The sequence below is a fragment of the Aedes aegypti genome, chromosome 3, assembly GCF_002204515.2.
Source record: "Aedes aegypti strain LVP_AGWG chromosome 3, AaegL5.0 Primary Assembly, whole genome shotgun sequence".
Taxonomy (NCBI): domain Eukaryota; kingdom Metazoa; phylum Arthropoda; class Insecta; order Diptera; family Culicidae; genus Aedes; species Aedes aegypti.
Window position 1 is genome coordinate 39,671,922 of NC_035109.1, and position 27,587 is coordinate 39,699,508.

The 27,587-nt window shown below is 38.5% G+C and overlaps 1 protein-coding gene across 7 annotated transcripts in view; it reads right to left on the reverse strand.

Annotated features, from left to right (window-relative positions):
- LOC5580272 overlaps positions 1-27,587 on the reverse strand; it is a 76,933-nt gene that overhangs the window by 31,426 nt on the left and 17,920 nt on the right. For all 7 annotated transcript variants that reach the window (XM_021849193.1, XM_001662849.2, XM_021849194.1 and 4 more), the window contains exon 3: positions 20,339-21,130. In XM_021849193.1, the coding sequence (XP_021704885.1) occupies positions 20,339-21,119 (781 nt within the window). In that variant the 5' untranslated portion in view covers positions 21,120-21,130. The remainder of the gene's footprint in view (positions 1-20,338; positions 21,131-27,587) is intronic.

Genomic DNA, 27,587 nt, shown 5'->3' on the forward strand with positions numbered 1-27,587 from the left:
TTTGAACTCCAACTCATCCGATGGTAGTTGCTCCTTATCCCAGATGGACTTGCTGTCTGCTCTTCGAATCTATAACACTAGCCCGAATGCCACGTGCCCCAATAAGAGGAGCTCAATTTTCACTAGTTGATGAACTATTTCAGATGACCCTTCAGTTGCTCATGGTGCCGAAAGCCTTCTAGCTAGGTGTGGGTCTTGAATGAAGAGCCTGCCGCAGCATTGTTGCCGCGTTGTATTCTTCTCGTCTTAAACCGTTGGATATTGATAGGCACTCCTCTCGTCGATGTCTTCCCACGTAACCAATCAATGGCTTGCCCTGTTGCGCTGTTGATAGCGTCAAAGCTTGTTCAAAAGTACTTCCAAAAAGCTTCGATCAGCTTTGGTTCGTCCGGCAATGCTGTATCTAGCCTTTGCGCGTAATCACGCTATACTGTGTTCCCATCCTTTCTATCTTCCTGTAAATCATCAGTTCATTATGTTTTTTTTTTTGTTATTTCAAGCTTGTTGCTATTATTGGCATTTCAATTTATTCTCTATCTTAGGGTCGTTATTATACTTTCTGGTGTTTGTTTCTAGTATCTTATGACTCCCAGTCTTTCCAGTTTTTGCGCCACCTTTCAGTAGTTTCTGCCTCCAAGCTTTCTTGTCTTCTGGTCTTTTTTCTTGTTTTTTGGTCTTACAGTCCTCTTGATATTTTATCCTTTTGGTGTTTTTGCTTTTCGAGGTTTTTTCTTCACTTTCGGTCTTCTATGCCATCTTGCTTTTCGTGCCGTTAAGTAAAACTTCTACAGTACCTCTACGAATAGCTCTTAATAAACAAATAATTTTTCAAATTCAATGTGTTCACGTATAAAAATGTTCCATCATTCTTAAATTTCACTATGATACCTTGTCATTTCATCGCTCTGCTGGGGTATTTATACAGAATTGTGGGCTTCATGACCGTGCGGTTAAGTGTCAACAGGCGATTGAGCGTATTGTGTCATGAGGTGTGGGTTCGATTCCCGCTTCAGCCGGTCGAACTTTTCATCAGGGATGTTTCCCGGCTGCGCCACTGGAGCATGCTTGTCCATTGTCTAGTGTTAAGTTACAGTCTATGCAGCTAAATGGCTGCAGACGGTGTCCGTGTCTTTGAAAAAAAATAAAAGAATAAAAAATATCGAAACCTTGGAGTCATTGGTTGACTGTAGTAAGAATCTATTAGGGTTTCAATGCTAGTAATGGACCCCTTAGTAGCTGAAATTCATTCTAGACGCTTTTCCGCAATGATATCTCAGACGCATATACGTTTTGTGGAGTCTAACAACAAATTCAATGTCTTTACTTCATAGTACGTCTATGAAACAAACAAAATCATTCGATTTTTCCAGCGAAATATGCATTTGAAAAACTGTTGTCCGAATGCCTATTATGGACCCTCCCGGGGTCCATAATAGGATTGTTTACAAATTTGACGTTGCGTATTATGGACCCTCCATTTGATTCCCATGTAATCCGGCTAGCTGCCGACGAGCCTATTATGGACCCACCTGGAAATGCGTATTATGGACCCTCTTGTGTGGTTTAATTTACAAAACTGTTCAAATATCAAATATTTATGCGTCTCAAACCAAATATTTTGCCTGAAACTGCTGATTAACAATGTAATCGAAGTTCCCCCGGTGGATTTTCATAGGAATAAAGTTGCTTTGAGTGTTAATTTAATGTTTTTCTGTAGGGAGTCCATAATACGCAAAGGGTCCATAACCGGCATCGACTCCCTAGTTCGTGAACAAGCTAGATGGACATCCAAAAATATTTCTTCCGAAATTTACCTAGCAGATTAGAAGGTTTGATTATACAAACCAGACGCACAGTGGCGGTCCTTCATCCAAAGGTCGGACAAAACCTCAAATACGTCCCAAATCGCTTGATAATGGTAATCTAATAACTATCTTGGATACCTTATACCACCCCGTTGGAAATAATTGCTAAATTTGAAATTCGATTTTCTAGTAAAAATTGCCCAAATTAAGTTCTTTCATCCAATCGAATAAAAAAGCTAGTATTAAAAAAATATTGGTTGTAATGCGTGCATAAACCAGAACTAGAGACATAAATTTAATTTCCTTTTAGAAATTTTAGTAGAGTTTTAAACGCATTATACAGATTTGAATGATGTAATAGTTAAATTATGATTAAAAACTAAAATGGAATTTGCATCTCTATGGGCAAAGAGGGGCAAGAAAAACTATTGCACGTCTGAAAGTATGGATGCTAAGCTGGTTCATATTGAGTGACTTATTTCACCAAAACACTTCATATAAAACGGACGATGCATTGAAAATTTACCAAAATTTTGAAGGAAGTTTGTTAAAACATGTTTTGCTACAAATAACAACTAAATGTGTTGAAAAATGTGTGATTATAATCAAAACAAAGCCTTAAGACTACGCTTTCAAATGAAGCCTATTTAGCTCCAATCGATTAAGATTTCATTGCGATACAGCTGTTTGAAGTTTGCTCGGTGAACCATAGTTGATGAATTTTAAACAAGCCAATTTTGCAGACTTTCCCACACTTATGATACTGCCAAAAATCGAAAACTAAACAATTGAATCTCAAATTTTGAGAAATTGTCATTTAATAGTATAGATAGCTATTAAAAATATTAACAAGTGATTTTGAGAACATGAATTTTTGAGGTTTTGTCCAGCCATGCGCCACTGTGAGACGCCTACCTACCGCTTATTCAATTCTAGATCAAATTGTGAGTGTCCTCCCAAAATTTGAGCTCATCTGGATGAAAACTGGGACTGCAAAACCGTTCAAAGTTTTTATGGGAATTACAATGGAAATAACAAGCAATTCATTCAATCGGTCATAGTATGTGCTCTTGAGGGTTAGAGCTACGCTTATACTGTTAAATACATTCGTTAGCTCAAACTTTGCCGAAAACCGTATTCAAATCAGACAAAGTTTTAGCTGACGAATACATCTAATAATTTCAGCGTAGCTTTAACCATCAGGAGCACATGGAGGAACACTATGACTGATTGGATGAAATACTTGCTTTTTTCATAGTAATTCCCAGACAAACTTTATCGTGTCTTTCGGACTTTTAGGCCACTTTTAAAGGTTACTTCCTGTTTTCTGCGTCCAGATATCATATTTTTTAGTTTTACCTACTTTTCGTTTTACCCTGTCTTTTTCTTTCTTCTATTATTTGCATTACGTCCACACTGGGACAGAGCATGCTTCTTAGCTTAGTGTTCTAAGAGCACTTCCACAGTCAATAACTGGGTGTTTTGTTTGCAAAAGTTGCCATTTTCGCATTCGTATATCGTGTGGCAGAAGCGATACTCAAGTTAGTTAAGAAAATTTCATTACGAAAAGATTTTAGATTGTCCTGGAACCCTTCAGCGAAGCTTTGCTTTGTAGCTGCTAACGTTTCTACGAGGCTAAGGAAGCCCCAATGTATTGAACTTAATCTTTCACCAAGTTCCCTGCATTCAAATGCCACTGCCCATGGCATGACTTATGCTCATCTGTTCTGCGCTCTGGTTGGCCATCGTCATCATTCGCACAGTCTGCAACTCCTCACAGCAGAGAGGTGCATTGCATCTTGTCGTATGGCAACACTCAAGCAACCGCTGGCTGCTGACTGCAGGCTGCAGGTGCGCACTTCCTCAATTCGCTAGACTTGACTTTTGACGTTCTTCGCCTCGAAAGCCGGTCGAAGGTATTAGGGATGTTCCCAAAGTTGTTCGTTCCGGACTGCAGTAGTGGAGCATGTTGATTGCCACGTCTAAGTGCATCTACAAATGTTGAACAATTCTCTTAGATAATGATGATTGATTTCTAGATTGGTTCAATTGCAGCTTGATCATCTCTACGGCCGACACGGGCAAAAATAGACCCTCACCCGCGACAAGGTGACGGCGGTCGGCCGCTGACCGCACACCGTCGTAAACACACCGCAACAGCTAACAGTGCGAATTGGTTCATTCGGTGGAAGCTCGCGGAATGGGGAAGCAGTTGTTGGACAACGGGCGACGAATCGGTAGTGAATGGCAGTTTTTTTCCAAGCCACTAACCTGCCCAAGACGTACCCCACACGGACAACTTCTGGGGTAGAATGATGCAATATGCATGACATCAAAATCCTTGTCGTCGAGATGATTCTCATAGGACTGTGGGCTCTCGTGGAGTAAAGCAGGACTCTGGCTATCAGTTGGCTTCCCGAGGAGGAAAGAATAACTCGCCAATAACTTATGCATACCATATTTTGGTATCATATCAGAATTAGGTATTGTTCAGTTATCAATACCTCATTTTGGTATTTGAAAAAATTGTTTAAAACAATTAAAAATACTTCATTTTGGTATTCGACAGCTATTGAGGACTGCTGGAGGTATTGAACTAGTATTGAAAAATTTCACTTTTATATGAAAATCCATCAAGTATTATTTAAGTATTACAATACCTGATCTAAGTATCAACTTGGTATTTGTAGAATATGCAGAAGGTATTATTTGAGGTATTTTACCTCTTATGCAGGGCTCATTCATACCTCATTCAGGTTGTAAGTATTGGCAATTATCTGGTATGGAATACCTCAATTTGGTATTCAGTAGTTATTTTCTTCTGCTCGGGTTGCCACGCGTAAAGAGCGAACGTGGCCAATCGCCACTGAAAGGGGTAGGCTCTCCAACGACAGTATCCCCTTGAAGACGAAAGTCACGTCAAGTTGCGGTTCCTACACATAGCCACAGCACCACCAGAGATAACACCCCCGTGATACTCGTTGAGCCGTGGCAAGGTGCGGATTCAGGAGGAAACAGGGCGCGACGACGCAACCAATCGCTCACTATGTCTATAGCAGGGCTGGTAAAACATAAACTAAAAAGAGAGCAAACAGGAATCAAGAGAACTAGCAAGAACCAGGAATTAAGTTGTTGATTTATTAGAGAATCTGACCAGACATTTATCTAACATTTGGAAGACTTCTTTAATTCCTCGTGACATTACTATAAGTATAACTGGTCGTATTACCACGGTGCCCCGACAGACCGTTATTATGCAAAAAAAATGTCCATCAAATCTGAGCACAGGGCTCGATTCCTGAGATCATTTTGCACCTCTGGACCAATTTTTAAAAAAATCCTTAGGAGCAATCTCGAGAAATCTCGATTTGAAGCTTTGGCTTAAAAATTCTATATAATCCATATTAAATTTTTTCAATAGCATAGAAAAAACCTACAAAAACACACAAAAAGTTAGCCAAACTGTTCTCAACTACTATATTATGTATCCGGTAGAAATCAAGACCAACATTTATTTATAATTATTGATTTCTTGGGCCCCGTGCGTCGCAGCTAATATGTGAATAGTGCGCTGTATTCATAAAAATCGTAAGAATGCAGCGCCACACTAAAAAACTGATTTCGAAATCGCGCGAGTTGAGGCGCGTCGCGAGTCTCACTGGCGCGATCCGGTTTGGTGGCGGTGCGACAATATAACTGTTACCGTTGTTATAATTATAAATATTTACAACTGACTTAACTCACCAGAGTGGCTTAAGTATGCTTTTACATGGCGTAAACCAGAAAGCTTCAATATACTATTGATGTTACGTTCAATAAACGTAAAACATTCAATGCTGAATATTATTAATTACCAGCTTATTTTTCGACTTTCACACTATGTGACCAGCCCACCAAAGTCTGCCGTATTTATTTTGCTTAATTAAATTTTCTTCTTTGTTCATCTGGTACTACTCTTGATGTTAACGTCTAGTTTTCCACCGAGTATTGCCCTCAGCACTTTACGTAGAAAATATCTTGTTCAACATTCTCAGCCTCAACAGGATTATAACTACATGGGAAACATGATTGTCATATGTCACAAGTGTTCGAAGATTAACAAAGTCATTAACAATTTTAAACAAATCTCCATTAAGCACTACTTAAGTATCAACTTCACTAGGACTTCCACTCTATATACCTTCAATCATTTACTTCGTTTTATGTTTTTTTCGGGATTCATCGTCAATCTGTTTATTGATTTCTAGTAGTTCGGCTCAGTAACAAAAATCTAGCTGTTGCAGGTAATCTCAAAGACTTAAAAATGAGACTAAAAGCTGATTAAGCAGACAAATTCAATCAAGTGTAAGGATTGTAGACGAGGAGCCTTTTTTTTGTAAAATTACATGGAATGAAAAGTGATGTGTTTCCGAATTTACTGTTCAATATTGCGTTTTGTCGCTTACACTCAGGGTAGACAATCGTCGCCGTCAAATGGAAAAAGTCGGCGACGAAACTAAAAGAAGCGTTGTCATCGTCACTCAACCAGCGTCGGATGACGATTTGCCGTAGAGATAGGCTCGGCGTCATGATGACGATCAAATACGATTCCTTCGTTATGGGCGAATCTTCGTTCGAGAGCACCAAACCGACTAAAAATATGATGAATATACAGTAAACGCTTTCTCTATGTATGTAAGGATAGCAAGCGGAATGAAGAAATATTTGCTCGTTGACGATTTTGGGTTGAAGTTAGTCATGAATTCTTTCGTCGATGACGAGACGACGCCCTGCCAGAGTTATTATACTAGATGACGTTGTTTTTTTTTTATTTCAAGCTACTAGTTTCGGCGCTGCAGTCTTGGGTAATCAAAACGATTGTTTTAGATTTTTCCCGACGTTTCGACTCTAATCCGAGTCTTTTTCAGGGGAGAGATTAGAGTCGAAACGTCGGGAAAAATCTAAAACAGTCGTTCTGATTACGCAAGACTGCAGCGCTGAAACTAGTAGCTCCAATTCTCCCACATCAGTCGAAATCTCCTCGCTTTTTTTATTTCGTCGGTAACGAATCTGACGATTGTCTGCCCTGCTTATACTCCTTGATTTTGCAGACGATGACTTTATTGGAATCCATCACAGTGCAGTAAAGCAGGGTTTTACCATTTTGAAGATAGACAGCTAAGATAAGCTTGTGATGTCATTTACTCTACCCAAACGTATAAGGTCGCATATAGAGAAAAAAAAAACAGGTTCAGATGTGTTGATGCTGAGGCAGTTCTTGATGGAGATGTAATTAAAGTTGTTGAAGAGTCATATACGTGTGACGTATGATAATAATGTTTCCCTTGTAGTAAAAACACGTGTTCTAGCTGCGAATATCTCCTTTTATGGATTTCGTAACCAGCTTAGGGACCCGCAACTTGCAAATGAAGACGACATTTCTACACTGTTGCTTGATAAAGGCTTATCTGACTTCAAAGATCCATTATTTCGTTAACAACTTCGCCAAAACACCTCGCGATCCTTTATCGTGCAACACTGAAAAGTGTTTCGAAAACTTAAGCAGTTTTTTAATAATAATGCAAAGAGAGCAACGATTAATACAAGCTTACCTAAATGAAACATCATTGTCAATTTGCCCTGTATAAAACGCATATTATTGGCTCTCTAAGCACATTTATTTAAGAATAAGAGCGAAAACTAATGAGCGAATAAAATAGGCAAACTTTAGTGAGTTGGTCATTTAGTGCGAATGCTGGAAAAGTCGTAAATATCTCTAATTATAGCAACGGTATCAATTTTATACTAGTTGAGAACAGTTTGGCCATCTTTTTTTTTAGCGTTTTTGTAGGTTTTTTCAGTGCTATTGAAAAATTTTAATATGGATTATATAGAAATTTTTAGTCAAAAACTTCAAATCGATATTTCTTGAGATTCCTCCTAGGGATTTTTTTAAAAATTGGTCCAGAGGTGCAGAATGACCCTAGGAATCGAGCCCTGTGCTCAGATTTGATGGACATTTTTTTTGCATAATAACGGTCTGTCGGGGCACCGTGATTACTTTATGTAATTTTTCAAAGTAGGGAGTCGGATCCAATTCTCGGCACTTTTGATTCACTTCGGCAGTGGGATTTTTGAAAGTCACTGAGCTCATATTTGGTCACAATATGCGTCGTGTTGAAGTGCATCTTGTTGCAAAGTTTCAGACAATTCGGCCGATAAAAACCCCCCAATGCCAAAGATACTCATGGAAGTGCCCAAATAGCTCTGCACGCTATGTGATTTTGCTAGAGAAAAACTTAAATTTCCTTGGCCGAATGTATCAACAAATTCTCTACAAAGAGTTCCATTTCAAAGGGACAATTCTCAGCATCTCTTTGAAAGTTGTTGAACAAATTTCTGGGAAAATTGGTCGAGGAATTTCTGGAACATTGCCTGAAAATATTTCAGAAAAAAAACTGGAGAAATTACTATGCCGAAAAATTCTAGAAGCTTTTCCTCGTGTAATCGCCGAAGAAATTCCTGAAGAATTTGTGGAAAAGTCGCCTGAGAGTCTCTGAAGTTTTTTTTTCTGGGGGCTCTACAGTGTTGCCTCAGGATTTACTGTAAGCAGCATAAGGAAAAAAGTTATTTAAGAAACCAGATTGACATAGAAACTTTAAATACCTTCCAGAGACTTGTATTGAATTAGAGACCTGCTACCAGCCCTGCTATGGGTAGTGCGGTCAAAGTAAGTGGCACTGAAGTCGCTGTCGCCCCATCGTGGACGTGTCAGGCCAGCAATCTCTGCGACAAACTCACACGCGCACTCGGGCGGCATTTGCGATGATTGTTGGCGGGGACTGGCCATAGTGCGTCACGTTCTCATCTGCTGCAGCGCTGGTTTTTTTTCGGTTTAGTGCTCGATGGTTTTTTTCCAACGAACATTGATTTGCTACTAACATCATTATCGTCAGCTTCATCAGCACTGGGACTATCATCGCGATGGTAATGGGGTGACTTTCTGAACCATTCATGGTCAACTGCTGCTCCACTTGTTATAATTTATATTCAATGTTTCGTATAAGCTCAAAACTTTATGAAAAGATTCAGCATCGGTCTCCTCAAACGATAAAAAAACGGATCAAAAACCGTATGGTATTCCTTTACATATTACTCCTGGTAATACCTCTGATATTCTGACACGAATTCCACCACTAAAAGTACGTTCTCTGATTAGTTTCTTAAGCATTTTCTATATAATACTTAAGGAATTATCAAAAACTTCGACTTGAAATACCTATAAGAACACCTCCAGGAGTTCAAAGTCATGAACTATTTCAATGATTTACAGGGGATAGGCAAAATAATTGAGATAGACAAAATTTTGCCTTAATTCAAATGTCTATAACTTATTGAAAATTCGACGACAAATTTGGTCTAGTTTCAGTATTGTCCACTGGACAACGAGAAATTTTCCGAGGTCATATCCAAATCACATTTTTTTCTGTTGTGCGGTATGAAATTGTATAGATGTTAACAAAACTAGGAACAATTGGAAATTGAACGCCGGTGGACGCATTCAGAATCCTTGTAAATCTTCTGAAAAAGCCATTTCCCTAAAACTGGTTTGGGAAAATATGATCATGTGTATATTTTCGGAACATGTCATAACCACTTATCCAGGTGCTTCGGGGAAAGTGGACAGTGTGTTGGCCACATCCCCCTGGGCACCTGGAACCTGGTATAGAATGGTCATGACAGCCGATGGTGGTGGAAATACCTCCAGAAGCATCATGTTCAAACATCTTGAAGTTTTATACTTATTACGATATGATTGCAGACATGTTCATAATTGGCCACTTCCTCTGGGGCGCATGGAACCTACTTTGAAGTGGTTATTGCATCTTACAGTTTTGAATATGCTACCTGAAGCAGCATTTTGAAGTTTGATGTCCACTCAGGTATAGCTTCCGATAGTTTATACATGATTGGGAAAAAAAACATATCTATAATGATAATAAATCTTCGAGCTGTTTAGTGGAATACCTATAAGTAGATGAAAACCCAAATTTAGTACTATACCATTTAATTCCACTAGAGTTTGTATCTTTTAACAGATACATGCACTGAGTGCAATCTACCGGCATTCAATTTTCAATTGGTTTTAGTTTCTTAGTTTCTAGGAAAGCAAGCAAAGCAAATTACTGAAACTATATTAAATTTGCCGTCGAATGCTTTCGTATGAATCCAAATTCCATGTTTTTTTATAAAGCTTCGAGCATTTAAATTTAAGCAAATTTTCACTTATCTCAATCATTTTACCCTGTAGATAGTTTCCCAAATCACTAATATTGTTCCAAAAAATAATTCCATTTTACAGCTTTACAAAATCCATTAAAATGCCGACAGCAATTACTATGGGAATTCATTTCAGCATACCTACAGAAATTCCTTCAGAAATTAATTTAGGATTTTTACATTTTTTTTCCGTTCACGATTCAGTTCAGTAATTTCTAAAGTAACTGTTGTTGAAAATCCGAGAAGAAATATTTTAAGGCATTTCTTTCTCTGGACTTGTCTTTCTAACGGTTGCTGCAAGATTTTAATACAATTCTGCAGAAAAACCTCGCGCATATTGTATAACATGGTTGCACGTACAGAAAATGCATGGTTCTTATACAGTCTTCATTGGGTGTTAAACTCATCAAAGTTGGGAAATTTTGGTAAAAATCCTAGAGAAAACCGTGTAAAAAAATGCCAGAAAAGAAATAAAAAAAAACTTGTACAGAGTAGAACAAAATAACGCTTTGAATTTTTTTCAAGCATTTCTCGATAAACATTTTAAGGATGCCTCTGGAGAACTACAGTGAAAAATAGACAAATCTCTTAAAAAACATACGTTAAGTGATGAATTTCAGTGACTAAAAATTCTTTGATGTATTGCCTGGAGCACCCAAGAAACTGGAAATCCTTTTAGACTACTTATAAACTTCGTGGAGATAAATCCAGAAGGGCAGTACCTCAAAAGTACTTCTTCAAAGTACTGCACATTTTTGGAAGCATGCCTATAGTAATTATTGGAGATGGGATATGGGATTTTTTCAACGTATTTTTAGAATGTCTATACGATTTGCAAAATCCTTCATTACATTCTAGAGTTGTGCTCAAAGAAATTACAGCTATGTTTTGATTTTATCAACACGATCGACCATTTTCAGTTGACAAAAACGAAACCGTGACAAAAACGGAATAATTTTATTAGATAAAATATTGCTTGGATTATATTTCAGAGGTATTTATGAACGAATTGTTTGATTGTCAGAGATATTCAAGGCATAGTCTATCATCCAATGAAAGCATTAGAGTGTCGAGTTGTTTTTTTATCAACAAAAGAAAAAATCATGGGAGTTATAAAATAATTCTTAAGGAATTACACAAAATAGATGTCATTAGTGAAATTTCTCGACAGATACTAAATAAATAAAAGTTCTCTATGAGGTCCAAACGAATGTTTCATACTGACACATTTAATTTTGAAATGCAAATTCTGAAAGTAATTGTAACATTGCACAAATGGAGCATTACATATATAAAGTAGGACAATTATACTAAACAATGCAAATGCATACATAATTAATATTGTTACTTTATTCTGTAATATTATTTTTAATTAGGATTTTCACCTTCTTTTGAGTATAATTTGTTGTTCCCGTACAAAAAAGTGAATTCCCTCCCCGCCCCACCCGCACAACCAATCGATGATTGCGTCAGTGATGATCATGACGGCCTCGGCCACCATGCAGTCAGAGCAGCGACCTGGACCGGGTAAGGTTCAAAGCACTCACTCCGGGTTGGCCTTCTTTCCCAGAAATCCCGCTCAACCGGAAAAAAATTCGAGGAGAGCGAAAATAAAATCCTCCTGGCCCGGGTTGGGTTTGGCATCGCACACATCTAAACAGCCATCTAGCTCGGCTAGCCCGATGGCGACACGGGATGTGAACTTCCACAAAGGGGACACATCTTCACGGGGCTCAGGGATCGGGGTCCTTTACGCGCTTCCTTTCGCCATCCCAGGGCTGGTGGCGACTAAGTTTCTAATGACATTGAGACATTGTTTTCTCTAGGTATTTGCCATAAATTTCCTTTACATATTACTCCAAAGATCATTTGGAAAAAGTCCTGAGATAGTCTCTGGGAAAGTATTGGAGGTAGAAACGTTCATGTGCTTAAGGTGTTCCTGGAGCAAACTCTGAAGAAATTCCTCAAAGCATCCCTTGGAACACCGCTAGAAGAATTTGTAGAGGAATCACCACATAATTTCTGTAGGAGTGCCTGAAAGTATGCTAGAAGAAATCACTAGCAGAACTCTTGAAGATTTTCCTCGAAAAATCTGGGAAGAAATTCCTGAAGAACCTGTGAAATAGTCGCCTAATAGTATCTGAACTGTGAAAGTTTTTCTAGAACCTCTCCTTCTGCCAAAATTGTAGACCAAGTCTGAGACTTCTTACCAGCCCTGACTGCTGCCGCGAGAGTGGCCTTTCTCCTGTAGGTTTGCCATTTGCCTGACTGCCTGCGGTTGGGAAGATGATGACGATGATGGCGAAGATGATGATGATGATGATGGGGGACGAATGCCCTGCTACGCCATGCCGCGCTGGATGACGAGGGGGTGTGTGCGTGAGTGTGCCTTAAGAAGGCAGGACGCAAACCGAAGGAAATGAGAAGAAACTGAAGCGTAGGCTTTTCGGCTGGTGGTGGTGGCAAGAGTGCGGAAGCCAGCGGCGAAGGGAACTACTTGTCCTCGTCTTCGTCCTCGCGGCAGCAGCAGCCGTATATAACAGATGGTACATTTTCTGGTGTGCACCTTTGCTGGGTTTACAGTGCGGCGAGGGCCGTTATTTTGTGCGATGGGAAAAAAGGGTCGTTGTCTGGGGATTTCTTGGGGAGACCGTCCGCAGCAGGGTGGCACAGTTGGAAACGGTTCATCGCGGGTTCGACAGGGTTCTACTTGCTGGACCGATGAATGGTTCATTATCTTGTAGGAAGAATGTTGATTCTGAATGTTTTTGTTGTATTATTAACCTTCCTAGTGCATTAAGAAAAAGTTACACATTATGCATTTGATCCTAAATGACCAATGAATTTGAAATCGAGGTGTCTATTTAAAATTAGTTTTTCAATTCCCGGACGTTTGGAGGACTTGATCTTACTTATTTATGAATTATTTTTGATTTAATTTATAAAATACTATGAGCCCAGAACTGTTTGATTTTAAAAGAGTTTTGGATAAAAAGATATGAATTGTTTGGAATATTTAAAAGTCCGTCTATTCCCAACAATTTGTAAAAAGTTCAAAGAGATTTTGGAACTATATGAACAAATTTTCACTAAATTTAGACTATATTTCCATTGAAGTTCAATAGCCAACCCATTACCTTCTAAGAATGCCTACGGAATTATGCATTAGATATGGTCCATGGCTGGATTCCTGGAGAAATTCTTGATCTGGCTAAACCATATTGGATCCAATGAGAGATCTCTATTAGAAACGATGTTTCTAAAATCATTTTATTATTCTCCTGTGTTGTCCATATTCGCAGAAGCTGGCTAAAGTTTTTGACTTAAATCCAAAATTGCATCTTCCCAGCAATCTACCAAAAATTTGGCCAAGAATCTCGTCTAGAACTTAACAAAAATCTGGCCAAGAATACCTAAAGGACCTTGCAACCTATTTATAAATCAAATCAAACATTTTGTCACGAATTCATAAACAATTTCACAATAAATGCGTTGGGAATGATTGGAAAAATTCACTGTCAATCTGCAGAAATCCATACAAAGTCTAGTCAGAGGCCTCAAGAATGTTTTCATAGTCAAACTATCATTCCAAATAAGGCTTCACTAGTATTATCGATAACCCCAGATATCCTCCAAACGTAATTCTTAATGATTTTGTGAAGAGAAATTTGCAAAAAAATTGTTTAGCCTAGCCTTTTGTTAACATCTACGAATCTGCTAAGCATTTCCTGCAAAATCTGCCAAGCATCTTTTCTTGAATCTACTCAAAACCTTGTTAGCAATCTGCTAATAACCTTTCCTGTGATATCCCAAAAAGAACTTTCAAGAAACTGATCAATTATAGGTTCGATTCCTGTTAGAAAATTCTAAATGGAAATCTAAAAAGCGTTTCACGAAGACCCTTGTCAAGAGTATTCCTGAGTATCCTGCTAGAAATGTTTCAAGGATCTCAATCGTTAGCTTTCTAACCTATCTATTTAGATATAAAACTCAATAATGGAACCCTGATCATGTTTTGCATTCATTTCATCCGGAACTGGTACACATCATATTCAGATATGTTTTAGCATGAATGATAAGACAGCTCAAAATTTATGCTTTTAATACAGATTCAAATAGACGTCATGCAAAGATTCAAAGCCGTCTACTACAAAGAATTCAACTAATTCAATTACTACTGCTTCGATAGGACTCCAGGAATACTACCAGGAATTCTCCCATGGATTCCTTCAGAATTTACACGAAAGATTTCTTCAGAAACTACAAGAAAAATTCAAGAACTCTTCCGAGGAGAATTCTGAGAATTCCGAGACGGATTTCAACAGCAATTGTACAAGGGATTTCTGAGCAATTCTTGCTGAAACCAGGCCGCCATCGGCACCCATCGTTAGAATTCCTATTTTATGTCACTGATCGCTAGTTTTCGATAAAAATTAAGGGTGGTCCTTTCGGTTTTCTCAAATTGGTGGACCCCTCGTACGCTAGTTTGCGAAAAAGTCCATTTTTTGATAAATCTTAAGTATTTCTTCACGTGATTTCTGTGTGAAAAAAAAATTTGGCCGCCATCTTGAATTTTATTTAAAAAAATCGTTTTTTCATCATTAGCGCACCCTTCGTTTTAAATTCACCATCAGAAAGCTGAGGAAAAATTGTGTAAGATAGCCTACAAAAACTAGATGAGCAATGGTAGTATTTACTCTATGAAATGAACGATTTGCTAAATCATGTTCTACGATTTTGGCGTACATGGCGAGAGCAATCAATGCAAACATCAATTTTTGTACAACAAAGAAACAAGTTTTCAATCGTTGGTGTATTATTCGAGTTCAATGAAGAATAAGAGTATTACTTTGAGTGAAAAAATCTGGCGGCCATCTTGGATTTTGACGCCATCTTGGTTTTAAGGAAAAGAATGAGTTTTCACCTTGTTAGCACTCAACATGTTGAATTTTAATGCTACCATTACACTTAATCTTCTTCTTCTTGTTCTTCTTTTTCATGACATTACGCCCCTACTGGAACAGAGTCAGCCCCTCAGCTTAACTAGCTTCAAAAACAAATGATCAAGTAGGATTTTTTAACCCTTATTTACTACCGGAATGATTGTTCTGATATCTTCGAATTGAAAAATAGCAATAATTATTTCATTTATTTGGTTTTAAAACAATTGATAGAAATGAACAATCAGTTGAACAGCTGAGATAAGATAAGAAATAATGAATCTGATTGTATTTTTAATGGAGGCCTTATAATTCAACATGATGAGCACTGAGATGGTAAAAAAATATTCATCTGCTAAAAACTAAGATGGCGTCGAAATCCAAGATGGCCGCCAGATTTTCCAGTCTCAAAATGATACACCTGCGTTTCGGCATTACGTCCACATTAGAACAAAGCCTGCTTCTCATCTATCAATTTCGCTATTTTTCACATGCATGTTGCGTGGTAGTAAAAACGATACTTTATGGTTCAGAAAATCAAGGATTTTTTTTTTGCTTAAAAAATTAAGATTTCCATTCTTAATTAATGCACTTTTGGCAATGTTTTACGTCAAAACTATAGATATTACCAACTTATTAATGTCCCAACGCGAAATTTATAAACTTCAGTCAATGAGAAAATTTCATATGCTAAAAATATGTTTGTTTATTTCAATCAATGTTTTTGGACGGCTTTTATTCATGAAATTTACTTATTCATTATTACTGAACTCAAAGGTATGTCGAAGAATTATTCTATTATCAAAAATCTCATCATAAAAGAAAATTCCAGTTTATCAACCTGTATTTATAACTAATAAAGCTAATTATCAGGCTCGGTTCTAGTAGGACATAACGTCAGGAAAATAAAAAATAATAAGAAGAAGAGCATACGTAACCTTGCTTTTATTTGTAGCCTCTGAATTCGAGTGCTATCAAGGTGAAAAATTCATTCTACTACTTAAAATCAAGATGGCTTCAAAATCCAAGATGGCCGCCAGATTTTTTCACTCAAAAAATACGTTTATTCTTCACTCGACTCGAATAAAACACCAACGATTGAAAACTTGTTTCTTTGTTGAACCAAACATAATGTTTGCATTGATTGCACTCGCCATATACGTTAAAATCGTAGAACATAATTTAGAAAATCGTTCATTTCATAGAGTAAATACCATTGCTCACCTAGTTTTTGTAGCCTATCTTACGCAATTTTTCCTCAGCTTTCTGATGGTGATCTCAGAATTCAAAACGAGCGGTGCGCTAATGGTGAAAAAACGATTTTTCTAACAAAATATAAGATGCCGGCCTAATTCAAAATGGCCACTAAAATTTTTTTTAAACTTCAAATGAAAGCTATATATTTTCTCTATACGATGCCACTAAGTTTGCTATGTGTTCCAAGGGAAATATGGGACATATCACGTGAAGAAATACCCGAGATTTATCAAAAAATAGGCTTTTTCGCAATCTGTTTAGCTAGCTAGCGTACGAGGGGTCTACCAATTTGAGAAAACCGCAAGGACCACCCTTAAGTTTTATCGAAAACTAGCGATCCATGACATACAATTGGAATTCTAACGATGGGTGCCGTTGGCGGCCTGGTATAAGCGAGAATTGCTCTCCTTTGGGAATTCTACCGGGGACTCCACCAAAAATTCTACCAGAGGATCCTTAAAAAAAATAATAGGGATTCTCACAGAAATTCCATCAGGGATTCTTCCAAAAGTTTTACTTGGCATTTCTCCAGATTTTTTCTAAGAATTTCTCCATAAATTCAACTTGGAGTTTTTCAGAAATTTCGTCATTTCGATTCTTCCAGGAATTCCTCCAGAGATTTTTCCATGAGCGTAACCAAGAACTGCTCCAGTAGTTCCAGCAGGTATTCCTCCAGGCATTCCATTAGGGAATCCTACAAAAAATTCATCAGGCATTCCTTCAGAAATTCCAACAGGGATTTCTCATACAATTCAAACAGAGATATTCCACACAGAAGTTTTACCAGAGATTTTGTTTTGTACTATTTTAGTAAACTGGATGAACACGAACGTACCGATCCGTCGCCCTACTCCTTCACCTGCGTGGAGCACACCGTTGCTAAGAACCTTGAAGCGTAAATGGAACGCACTTCAACGCAGATTGCGTCGTGATAATTGCTCTGATAATAAGCGTCTCTTTCACCAAGCATGTAACGAATATCGTAACCTCAATTCATCGTTGTACAAGTCGTATGTCTTGCGTATGCAATCTAACTTACGGCATCTTCTCTCTCTAGTGTTGAAGGCTTACACGAATTTGGCGAATCTTCCCTGCGATTTACGTCACGCATCAGGCGTCAAAACATTTTTTAGTTAAGTCCCAATTTCATGTAGACAATAGTCAGATGAAAATAAATCAATAATAATAATAATAATAATAATAATAATTTCTTCAGGAATTCCACCAGAGATTCCTCCAAGAATTTCACCAGGGAATCCCCACCAATTGCAAACGAGATTCCTCCAGGAATTTTACCAGTCATTCCTCCAGAATTTTATCAAAGATTCCTCTAGAAATTCTATCATGCTAAAAGCATGATATCGCCAAGGATTTTTAGAAGAGATTCTCCAGTAATTACATCGTGTATTCTTTCAGGCACTCTACCAAGTATTCTAACAGGGATTCCTCAAGGAATACCACTAGAGATTTCTGTAGAATTCTACCAGGAAAACCTCCAGAAATTCTACCAGAGCATCCTCCAGGAATTCCACTAGTAATTTCTTCCGGAATCACACAAGGAATTTCCCCATAACTTCATCTTATGATTCCTTCTGAAATTCCTCCAGCAGTTTTGCCAGGCATTTCTCCAGGTTTCCAGAATTCTACAATAAATTTCTTCAAGAACTCCACCAGAAAACCCTTAAAAATTTCAGCATGAATTCCTCCAGGAATTCCACCGGGGATTCTTAAGCAATTCCAGCTGGTATTCCTTCAGGCACTTTACCAGGTATTCAAAAAATGATGTGCAGAAAAGCAACGAAAAATGAGCGAGGAAGATGCAGCACAAAAACAACAGAGTCAAATTCCATAAAAACAGAGTGTCATCACAACTCCCCGAGGACTGTCTTGTTCAGGCGGGACAGTTCTTTTGAAGCGTGAGTAAAGGTGAGCATCGCAACAAGAGAGAGAGAGTACCAGAAAAAAATCCTCGCATTTTTGTTTTGCACTCTTACTCGAATCGGTTGAGGATCTGTGTTGAAAATTTTGAGTTCAGTTTTTACTCCTCAGAAAAACGGCAAAATCGCCTAATCTTTGCATCGCAGAGGAGTTTCTGCCAAGCCTAATGACAAGGTTCATATTTTTCAAACATTGTGAAATAAACTACTTTGTATATCTAACATGTTGAACCCATAGGTATAACTTTATAGTAAATGGAGTGTTTAATGTGGTAGTAGTTAATCAATAATTGAGCCACATTAAAAACTTCTGTAATAACTATAGTGAAAAATTTTTCAAAAGCTTTACTGCCCAAACTCGCATAACAGTCTCATATTATGTGGAATTTCCTATACATATGGGACTGCTATGCGAGTATGGGCAGTTAAGTATTGCACTGTTGTAATCGAAAGAGAGCGAGAGTCATTGTTGTTGTCATTGTCGAGAGAAGACCTATGTAACAATTAGAGATTATCTCCCATTGTTACATAGGCCCTTTAGTAATGTTCAGCGAGAAATCACAAGAATAATTATTATTCCAGAAGTTTTTCGTCGAGAAAAAATTAAAAACATGTGGAATAATTGCGTAAAGAGTCTTTGAAGCGAAAAAAGCGACTTTGGATACAATTTTGATTGGAAAAGAGGCTTCAGACACCTGCGATTGAAAATAGATACTTGTGCTAAAATACTGACTAAATGAGTCAAAGAACCCATGGTCATCATAGAGAAAAAGTTCCTTGTTGAAATTGATTGCGCTGTACGTCCAGGTAGGAGATCGCAAAGGACACCGTCATTCGGGTATTCGTTTCCTTTACTTCATCCGCCCTTTGAGCTAAGACCATCATCAGTACGGCACAGCCGAGGATAGAGCATCCCAAGAAGCGAAGAACGAAATTTGACCGCACGTTCACCCTGACGATCCCTTCACTTCCTCACCGTCACCACCTCCGCCTCCACCTCTGCCTTCCGCTGTATTGGTACGGTGTGCCGTGCCGTCACCGTGTCCGTGTGCGTCACCGTCCATCCATCCCCACCGCACCCCGCCTCCCCTCTCTCGTCAAGCGAAAGGGAAAAAATGCTCTGAACCGGATGGCCGCACACCGCTCCGTTGCCATCGTTGTCGAATGTGCCTTGCCGGGGCCTGCTGCTGCTGCTGCAGCTCAAACAGCGCCAGTCGAGGCCATCCCAAACCGGAATGGTGGCCGGAGGGAATGGCGATGGTGCGGAAAGCGGGGGGTTCGCCAACAACATCAACAGCAGCAGCAGCAGTGCACTGAAAAAGAAGACTTTGACTACTCGGGTCGGGTACAACGACGGCGGCACGGTCGGTCCCCTTGACTCGAGCGTTTCAGCTGCCTGATTGCCTGCTGTTGGCCGTAAACGAACGGCAATGACGGAGGCGGTGGTGGTGGTGGCTGTATGGATGTGGTGCTCGGGGACAGGTTTCGAAGGAGGGTTTCTCAGAACGGCGAGAAATCGCACTCCTTCTTCCCTAGCACCAGGTACTGGCATGGTCCGAGCCCAGCTCGGCAACTGCGCAAAAAATAGCACCGAGGGTCAACGGAAACTGTCCGGGGCTGGGGCCTTTTCAGGCACAGAACAGAACGCCACGTAAACATATAGTGTAACGCTGCTTGCTGCTACCAAAGATGATGATGATGATGATAGGCGATGATGATGACGATGGCGATGATGACGGGATTCGCGCTGCGGGGAAGCTTTTCCTTTGTCCGTTGGGTCGCGCACATTGCCACACTGCGGCAGGCGGACCTGAAACCAGGGCACACACAGCTACCAACCCACAACGGCGGCGGCAATGGTGCTGCCTGGCTTATGGAGGGACTGGAATTTTATCGATTTTCGGTGAGAGGGACCGTGCGGGTTATGTAAGCGAAACCGTGGCCATTTTGAGCCAACCACCGCCCGCCATGTGTGCAACTCGTAAACGAAAATAAATTATTTAATCAATCGCATTCTGGATCAAGTCCACCTGAGAGAAAAAAAACCCGTCTCACCAAACCCGACCCCCAATTGCATTCGAAAGGAGAAAGGACACCAAATCCCTTGGCCCACAAAGCAAGAAAGCGCAATTCAACTCACCAGTGCAATTAACGGGGTCCTCCGCGTCGGAAACGTCCCGCGATAGTTGTGGCCGTTGCAGCTGCTGCTGCAACAGTGTCTTTCCCTGCTGGTTGCTGTTGTGGTCCACGTCCCCGCTGTCCTCGCCGTCCTCCTCGACCACAAACATGTTCCCCACGGTGTCCGAGTCACGCACGTTGAAATCGTAGTTTGGCTTCAGTCCGGCCTTCTTCAACGCATCGACGTAGCGCGAAATGGTTCGCAAACTGGGCAGCTGCAGTTCACCGTCGCGAATCAGCGACTGATAGGACTGTACCCCGATGGCGGCCTTCAACTTTATTGCCGCCTTCAGGTTCGGTTCCTTCCATTTTTTGCGAATTTCATCATCAGCCGTAGCATTTTGCGTTGGATGCTGCTGCATCGGGGTACTTCCACCACTCTCACTGCCATCAATCGGATGTGCAGTTGGACCAGAACTCGTCCCAATACCGTTCTGCAGTTTCTCAGCCATTCGCTTCAAGCGTTTCTTGGCTGCGTAGAATTCACGCTTCACGGTGCCGTAACGGAGCTTGGTTGTGTCCAGCATCTTTTTGTACTCCAGCAGTGTGGTCAACAGACGGCTGTTCTCATCCCGTAGGACGGCCACTTCGTTGCTATCGCTGAGAATGGGAACAATGCCGTTAGGGAGGCGATTGCTGCCGACATGAAGATTATCGCCTGATTCTGACTGCTGCTGGTGATGGGAGTGGCGGCTGAGTTCCTGATCGGAGCCATCCTCCATCGCGACAGACGAGTCGGTCATTTCGACGAGATCTGTGGGAGATATGATGGGGGACATTGTTAATATGTAGAATTAGACACGTAGTTAACTGGGTAGGACCGAACTCGGGTTAATCGACAAAAGAGTGAGGATCAGCAGGAAAAAAATGAAGATGGTCAGGCTCCACGTTTTACAAAACCCGAATTAATTTCAACCCGAATTTAATTTAAACCCGAACCAATAATTCAATACCAAACCCCAATTCGAGAAAAAATATTATTTAAACCCGAATCCAAACTGAAACCTGATTTTGTTATAACAAAAACCCGAGGTTGGAAAAATGATAAACTCATCATTTCTGATAAATAAGGAAGCTTTCAGGTTTTTGTTCAGCTCATCAAAACCCGAGTTTTTTCAAGTTCGAACCCGATCCGTGTACGATAGTTTTGTAGCCTTTCAAACCCGACCTGACATGAATTTTTGAGAACTCGACCATTTTCAGTAAGTTACCTTTGAACAAAAGAGCCTATAGAAGTTTGGACCACTTCCTCTCATGATCAGAAAAACAAATATAGTTTTCCCAACAACGAATTGCGTCACTAATTATTGTTGTTAGTTGGGCGATTGCAGAGCTGGTAGCATTTAAGGTGAAACATCTCGCAATCCAAAGATGGCCGTCACAATGGCCGACTTGTGCCCCTACTCACGTTTTCAAAGGCACAAAACTGGAAAAAATAATTGGCAAGCATGTCTGATCTTCTTATTTTAAGCTTTCTGCTAGTGCACAAAGCCAAAATAAAAAGTTCACTGCTGATGGATGCTTTCTTCGCGAGATTTGTGCCTTTAAAGTTTCAGTGCAATCTTAGAAGTTGATTCCAAACTGTTTCACCTTAAGTCTACAAAAAATATGAACTTTAAAGACTTCATGCTTGAGATTGGGAACAAAAAAAAAACCAATTACGAACCAAGACACCCTTAAAACTCACGAAACCATTATTCAAACTATTCGAACTTAAGAAAAAAAACCTTTCTCTTAAAATGCGGTTCAGATTTATGGACATCAGCGACGTACCAAGGAAATTTCTCTGAAGGGCGTTTGTATTTTTCATAGATCAGGGCTGCCCAACGTACAACGCGACTTCATTCTGTGCGGTCCGCGAAAAGTGTGAAGATTCGTCTTACAATTTTCAAATTTTTGTACAGTAGCTGGATTTTGTGCACTATGTTCTTAATCAAAATTTAGCATGGAATCGAAGTTTTGAAGTTCGTAACAAGGAAGTCCATTTTTCACTTCTTGATAGAAAAATTGAATGAATTGATCAATCGAAATCTCGAAGGATTTTCACAAAATGCTGGGCATTAATTTCATACAATTCTGGGAAGATTTCAAGCAAGTCCCAGGGTAGGATTATTTAAAATATTAAGAAGATTTCTTTAAAAAAAATGGCATGAATTTTATGGAAAACTTGTGCGGGATTTTCATGTATTAGGCAGGATTCTTACAGAATATTTGGCAGGGCAATATCACATATTCCAAGATGGATTTTCAGGAGAATTCTGATAAGGAGTTAAATAAAACAAATCTTAAACAAGATTTCGATGTAGCATAGCATATGTGCAATCTTCACAAAATCCTGCGCATAATTGTCATTTAATCGTAGGCAAAGTTCTCGCAAAATCTTGGGCAGCTCTATCGAAAAAATCTGAGACATGTTTTTTTAAACCTGGACATGACTTTCAGGGACAGGATGGATGTTGAAATAATTCTGAGTAGTTTTCTTATAAAACATGGATTTTATCATAATAAAACTCAAGACAAAATGCTAAAAAAAAAATCTGGAAGGTTCTAAGCTGCAAGTACGTTTTTCGAAAAAAAAAAAGACTGGATTTGTTTGATTTTATTAAAAAGAATTTTTGTGACCAAGAAAAAATTTGACCTGTCACTAAATTTTGTTGCTGAGATTTGGCCCGCGGTTCAAAAAGGTTGGGCAGGCCTGTCATAGATGATAAATTGGGGACATCAGGGCTGGTCGTCTTGGTAATGATAACTTTAAAAACCTAACTTAATCCACCGATGGTGAGACTGAACTCTTCTTACATTTCAATACAGGTTTGAATTAATTATTATTCATCATTCATCTGGAAGCTTGTATCAGAATAACTAAACTTAGTATATTACGACTTTGTTCTTTCTGGCATGTTCTAATAGTTCAATGGTTTACGAAAAGTCCTGGAAAACGTCAAAAGGCGGATATCAAACTTTATTACACTATTTTATATAGTACCGTCGATGGGGGTGACAATGGGTCTGGGGGGTGAGATTGGGTCAAAACGGAAAAATATGATTTATGAAATTTTTAATAACGCTGATATTACTAAAATGTATAACTCATATGTTAGGGAACATATTATTACACATAATGAATCACAATATACATATAAAGAAATAGTAGTTTTTGTTTAATATATCAACAAACTTGTATGTTGAAACTAGACAAAATTTACAACATTAAATTTCTCCTGTGCAAAGTATAACGCATGTACTTTATTCTCTTTTGTTATATTAGTAGAAGGTTGAAAGTCTTTTCAATACACTTCACATGTATTTTCCAAAATCTATTTGATTTTTCCACAAAATATCATATTTTTCGGTACGGTGTCTAACACATCAAAAATGGGGGTGACATTGGGTCAAGCAAGAACGATAGTAAATGAAATTGCAAGTCCACCTTTTTGAGATTTTACGGTGCCGGGTGTTCTCTTTTTTATTGAGATGTGTTTATTCTCTCTAAATACAGCATCGCTGAAACATCAAACAAGTCTGGTTGAGGATTCCGTGCATTGAATAACAATGCAACGCATTTTGACAACTTCTCAAACCAGCAACAGTTTTTCGTGCTCAACGACATCGTAATATTTCATAAAAGGGGTTTTTTATTTAATTATTTATTAGTGTTTTCATATTATAGAAACAGATCACGGAAGTATAAATGAGTTGGATCGCTGAAACACCGGGATTATGACGTCAACATAAAATGTATTGATCGTGGAATGCCGCACCGAAATTCAACTACTTGCGAAGGTTTAAAATAATCACTGTTTCTTTAAACTTTTGGGGAAACTGAATAGGCTTTATGGCAAAGGGAATGAGACTTTGAAGACAATTTGAGGGGAAAAACAAGAAAATTTGTGTAAACTTGACGATAAATGCTGGATTTACATATTTTTTCTCATAGCTTTTCAATTTTTTGCTATAATCGTTCTTTAAAGTGGGTTTATCATACTTGTGAAACATCTTAGATGTCTTTTCGTCTTTTTTACATTGTATTTCATCAATATTTTTCAGCTGTGAATGGTTTTGCATTCATATTCTCAAAAACAGGTAATTTCAATTACAGTGACCCAAAGTCACCCCCTCTATGGGGTGAGATTGGGTCATTTTTCATTCACTTATAGCGCCGCGGTGAATAAATATTTTTCTATAATTTTATGGACATTTGTTAAAGTACCATCAAAGTACATACACACTAAATTTGAAGTTTATTGGAGTTAAATTGCGAAAGTTATTCAATAATTAAATTGTACATATCCGTTTTTGAACCATTCTCACCCCCAACGACGGTAATCTGTAAACCAATACCAAAAAAATGAAAAAAATATGTTTTAAAATGATTTTGCCAGCGATCATTTTTTAAGATTTATGTGCTGTCAAATAAAAAATAAGACGAATTTTAGAATTTTTTAAAATATAAGACGAATATTAGATATTTTTTTGCAAAAAATCGATTTTTATCTCTGTCTCTTATAATTCGATTGCAATATACTTATGAATGATGTCAAAGCCTTCAATCGACGAAAAAAGAGCTTAAATAGGTCTAAAAATAGCTGAGAAATTGATCAAAATGTACAAGTTGAATATTTTAGAATAAATTTATTATTTTTTCCAGTACCTCACAAAATTCTTCCATTGATATCTCTGTAACTAGTAATGCGATTTCAATGAAAATTTGAAGGCTTATGATTGAATGCCAGAGCTTTCATTAGCCATTCGGTTCAAAAGTGGTTGATAAATTGATCAATATGCAGAAACTTTAAAATATTAGAATATGCTTTTTCTAGTACTTCACGATACTGTTTGAGTCATAACTCTTTAACGAAAAGTCCGATCGCAATGAAATTCAATAGCGTTCTATGGGAATATTGTAGCTTTCATTTGAATCTAAAAGTGTTTAAATCGGTTGACAAACGGCTGAGATAATTAGGTGACATTTTTGCAACACACACACATACACACACGGACATATGTTCAGTTCGTCGAGTCAGTTTTTCAAGCGATCTTTATACCCTTCTTATGATTGTAAGAAGGGTAAAAAAACCCTGAATAAAATCAAACTGAAAGAAACAGGAACCAGGACATGAGAGTCCAATTTGTCATTTAAACAGACATTTATTTGAGAATATTTCTAGGATTTTTTTGAAATACCAAGTGACATTACGATAAGTATAACTTGTTGTTTTTCTGTTGATTTCTTTCACATATTAGAAGATCTCTTGAGGAGTTTGATTTGTATTTTTTTACGATCTTTCAGAGCAATTCTTACAAGAATTGCATTTTAGATACCTTCATGAATTTAATCTGGATATTTCCTAAGAATTATTTCCCTCCCAAAATCGTTTCATGTTTCGAGCAAGTTCCAAGTTATCCATTGATTTCCCTGGGACTATCTCCAACATCTCCGTTGAAAGCATCTCAAAGAATGCATAACTCTTACCATTTTTTGAATTCTCAAGGAAATTTTCTAAAATTGGTTTCATCAAGGGATGAATATGAATAACCTCTAATATAATGTAGAGAAAAATTTTCACATTTTTTGGAGTAAATACTACAGTAATCTCTGGTGAAAATTGTGCGAACTCTAAGTATGCTTTGGTGAATTCCTACGATGATCTCTGAAAGTACTTCTGGATTCGTGATGAAATTCTTTCTAGATGTTTTTTAATAAATTTCTAAATTAACTGAAAAAAACGTTCGAGTATCTGAATAAGTCCTACATCACTTTTTGAAGAAATTCGGAAACAATCCCTGAAGAAATTTATGAATGAATGATCGGATTGTAATAATTGTTGTAGATTAAAGTGGTCTGGAACCTTGAAAGAAGTTGTGAAGAATCGATGAATTGGGTAATCTCCATTAGCAACTGAAAAATCGATGAAAAAACCAGTAAAAACATGTGGATGAAATCCTGGGATAATCGCTAAGATTTTTTCAGAGTAATCTCTGTTTAAAATACTGGAGGTAGTAGCTTTGAGTGCTAAAACATTCTAGACCAAATTCTGAAGAAATGCCTCTGAGCAACCCTTGGGAAATCGCTGGTAGCATCCCTGAAGGAGTACCTGAAAGTATTGCAGAACGAATCACTGGATAAATTACTAGGATTCATGAACTGTTCCTCTGGATCAGAAAAAAAAATCTTTAAAAACCTGTCGAACAGTCGCATAGTAGTCTCTGAAGGTTTCTCTAGAGCCTCTAGAATTTTGCACCAGAATTTATGCAAGTAGATTAAGGCAAAAAAGTGACTTTAGAGACACTATGTTTAAAATAGAGGCTTTGGAAGGTCATGGGTTCAATCCCAGGCCCGTCCCTTTCCTCGTACTTTGTAGTTGTATATCTCTCACTTGCTCCTATCTTCCATTCTAAATATATCATACTCAAACTATTCGTTCATAGCAAACGCTAGAACCAGAGACGGACAAGAAACCGTTTCCCTAACGCTTCCTACTTCCACGCGCACGCCTTTCTTACGCCTGATACATAGGCAGTCTGCTAACCACAAAAGCAAACCTCTCTGCCATGCCTTTCCCCCAATCCATACACTCCCGCATGAACTGACGTGGATGCAGTGGAATATACGGTCTACGTGGGAGTCAGTTCAATGCATCATCAATTCCTCCCCCTTCCCCTCATTGGTCTGCATTTTGACGTGGCAGGTGCCATTGTTGCCTAAAAATAGAAGATCACCAGCACTTATACACTAATGTCGAATTCGTTTTTGAACCTAGGTTGGAACTGGCGCAACCCGTTCTGAATCACAGTTTCAACCCCAACCCGATTCAGGTTCGACCGAACTACAATTTGCTTGACGTTTGTTTGTTTATGTGTTGATCACCGACCCAGTTCCTAAAAACGAAAACGACATAAGGATGCCTGTTAGTCCCAAGCAGTCATTCGGTTGGTTCCTTGTGTAAGTGCAGCTGATCTGGCGATACTGGAGTGCATCCACGGGCGGCCAATAAAGCTCAAGCTCAAACTCAAGCTCAACTATGTTTAAAATAGAGGCTTTGGAGACGTTACATCCGAATTATGCTTTTTAGGAACTTGCACTAAAAAGTGAATACTACTTTTAAAAGAGACCTGCTTACCTAAGAAATGTACTGTAGAAAAATACTACTTGTTGTAAATCAGAGCTGTTAAATGTCATGAATATCACGTGACTTTGACAATTGAATATT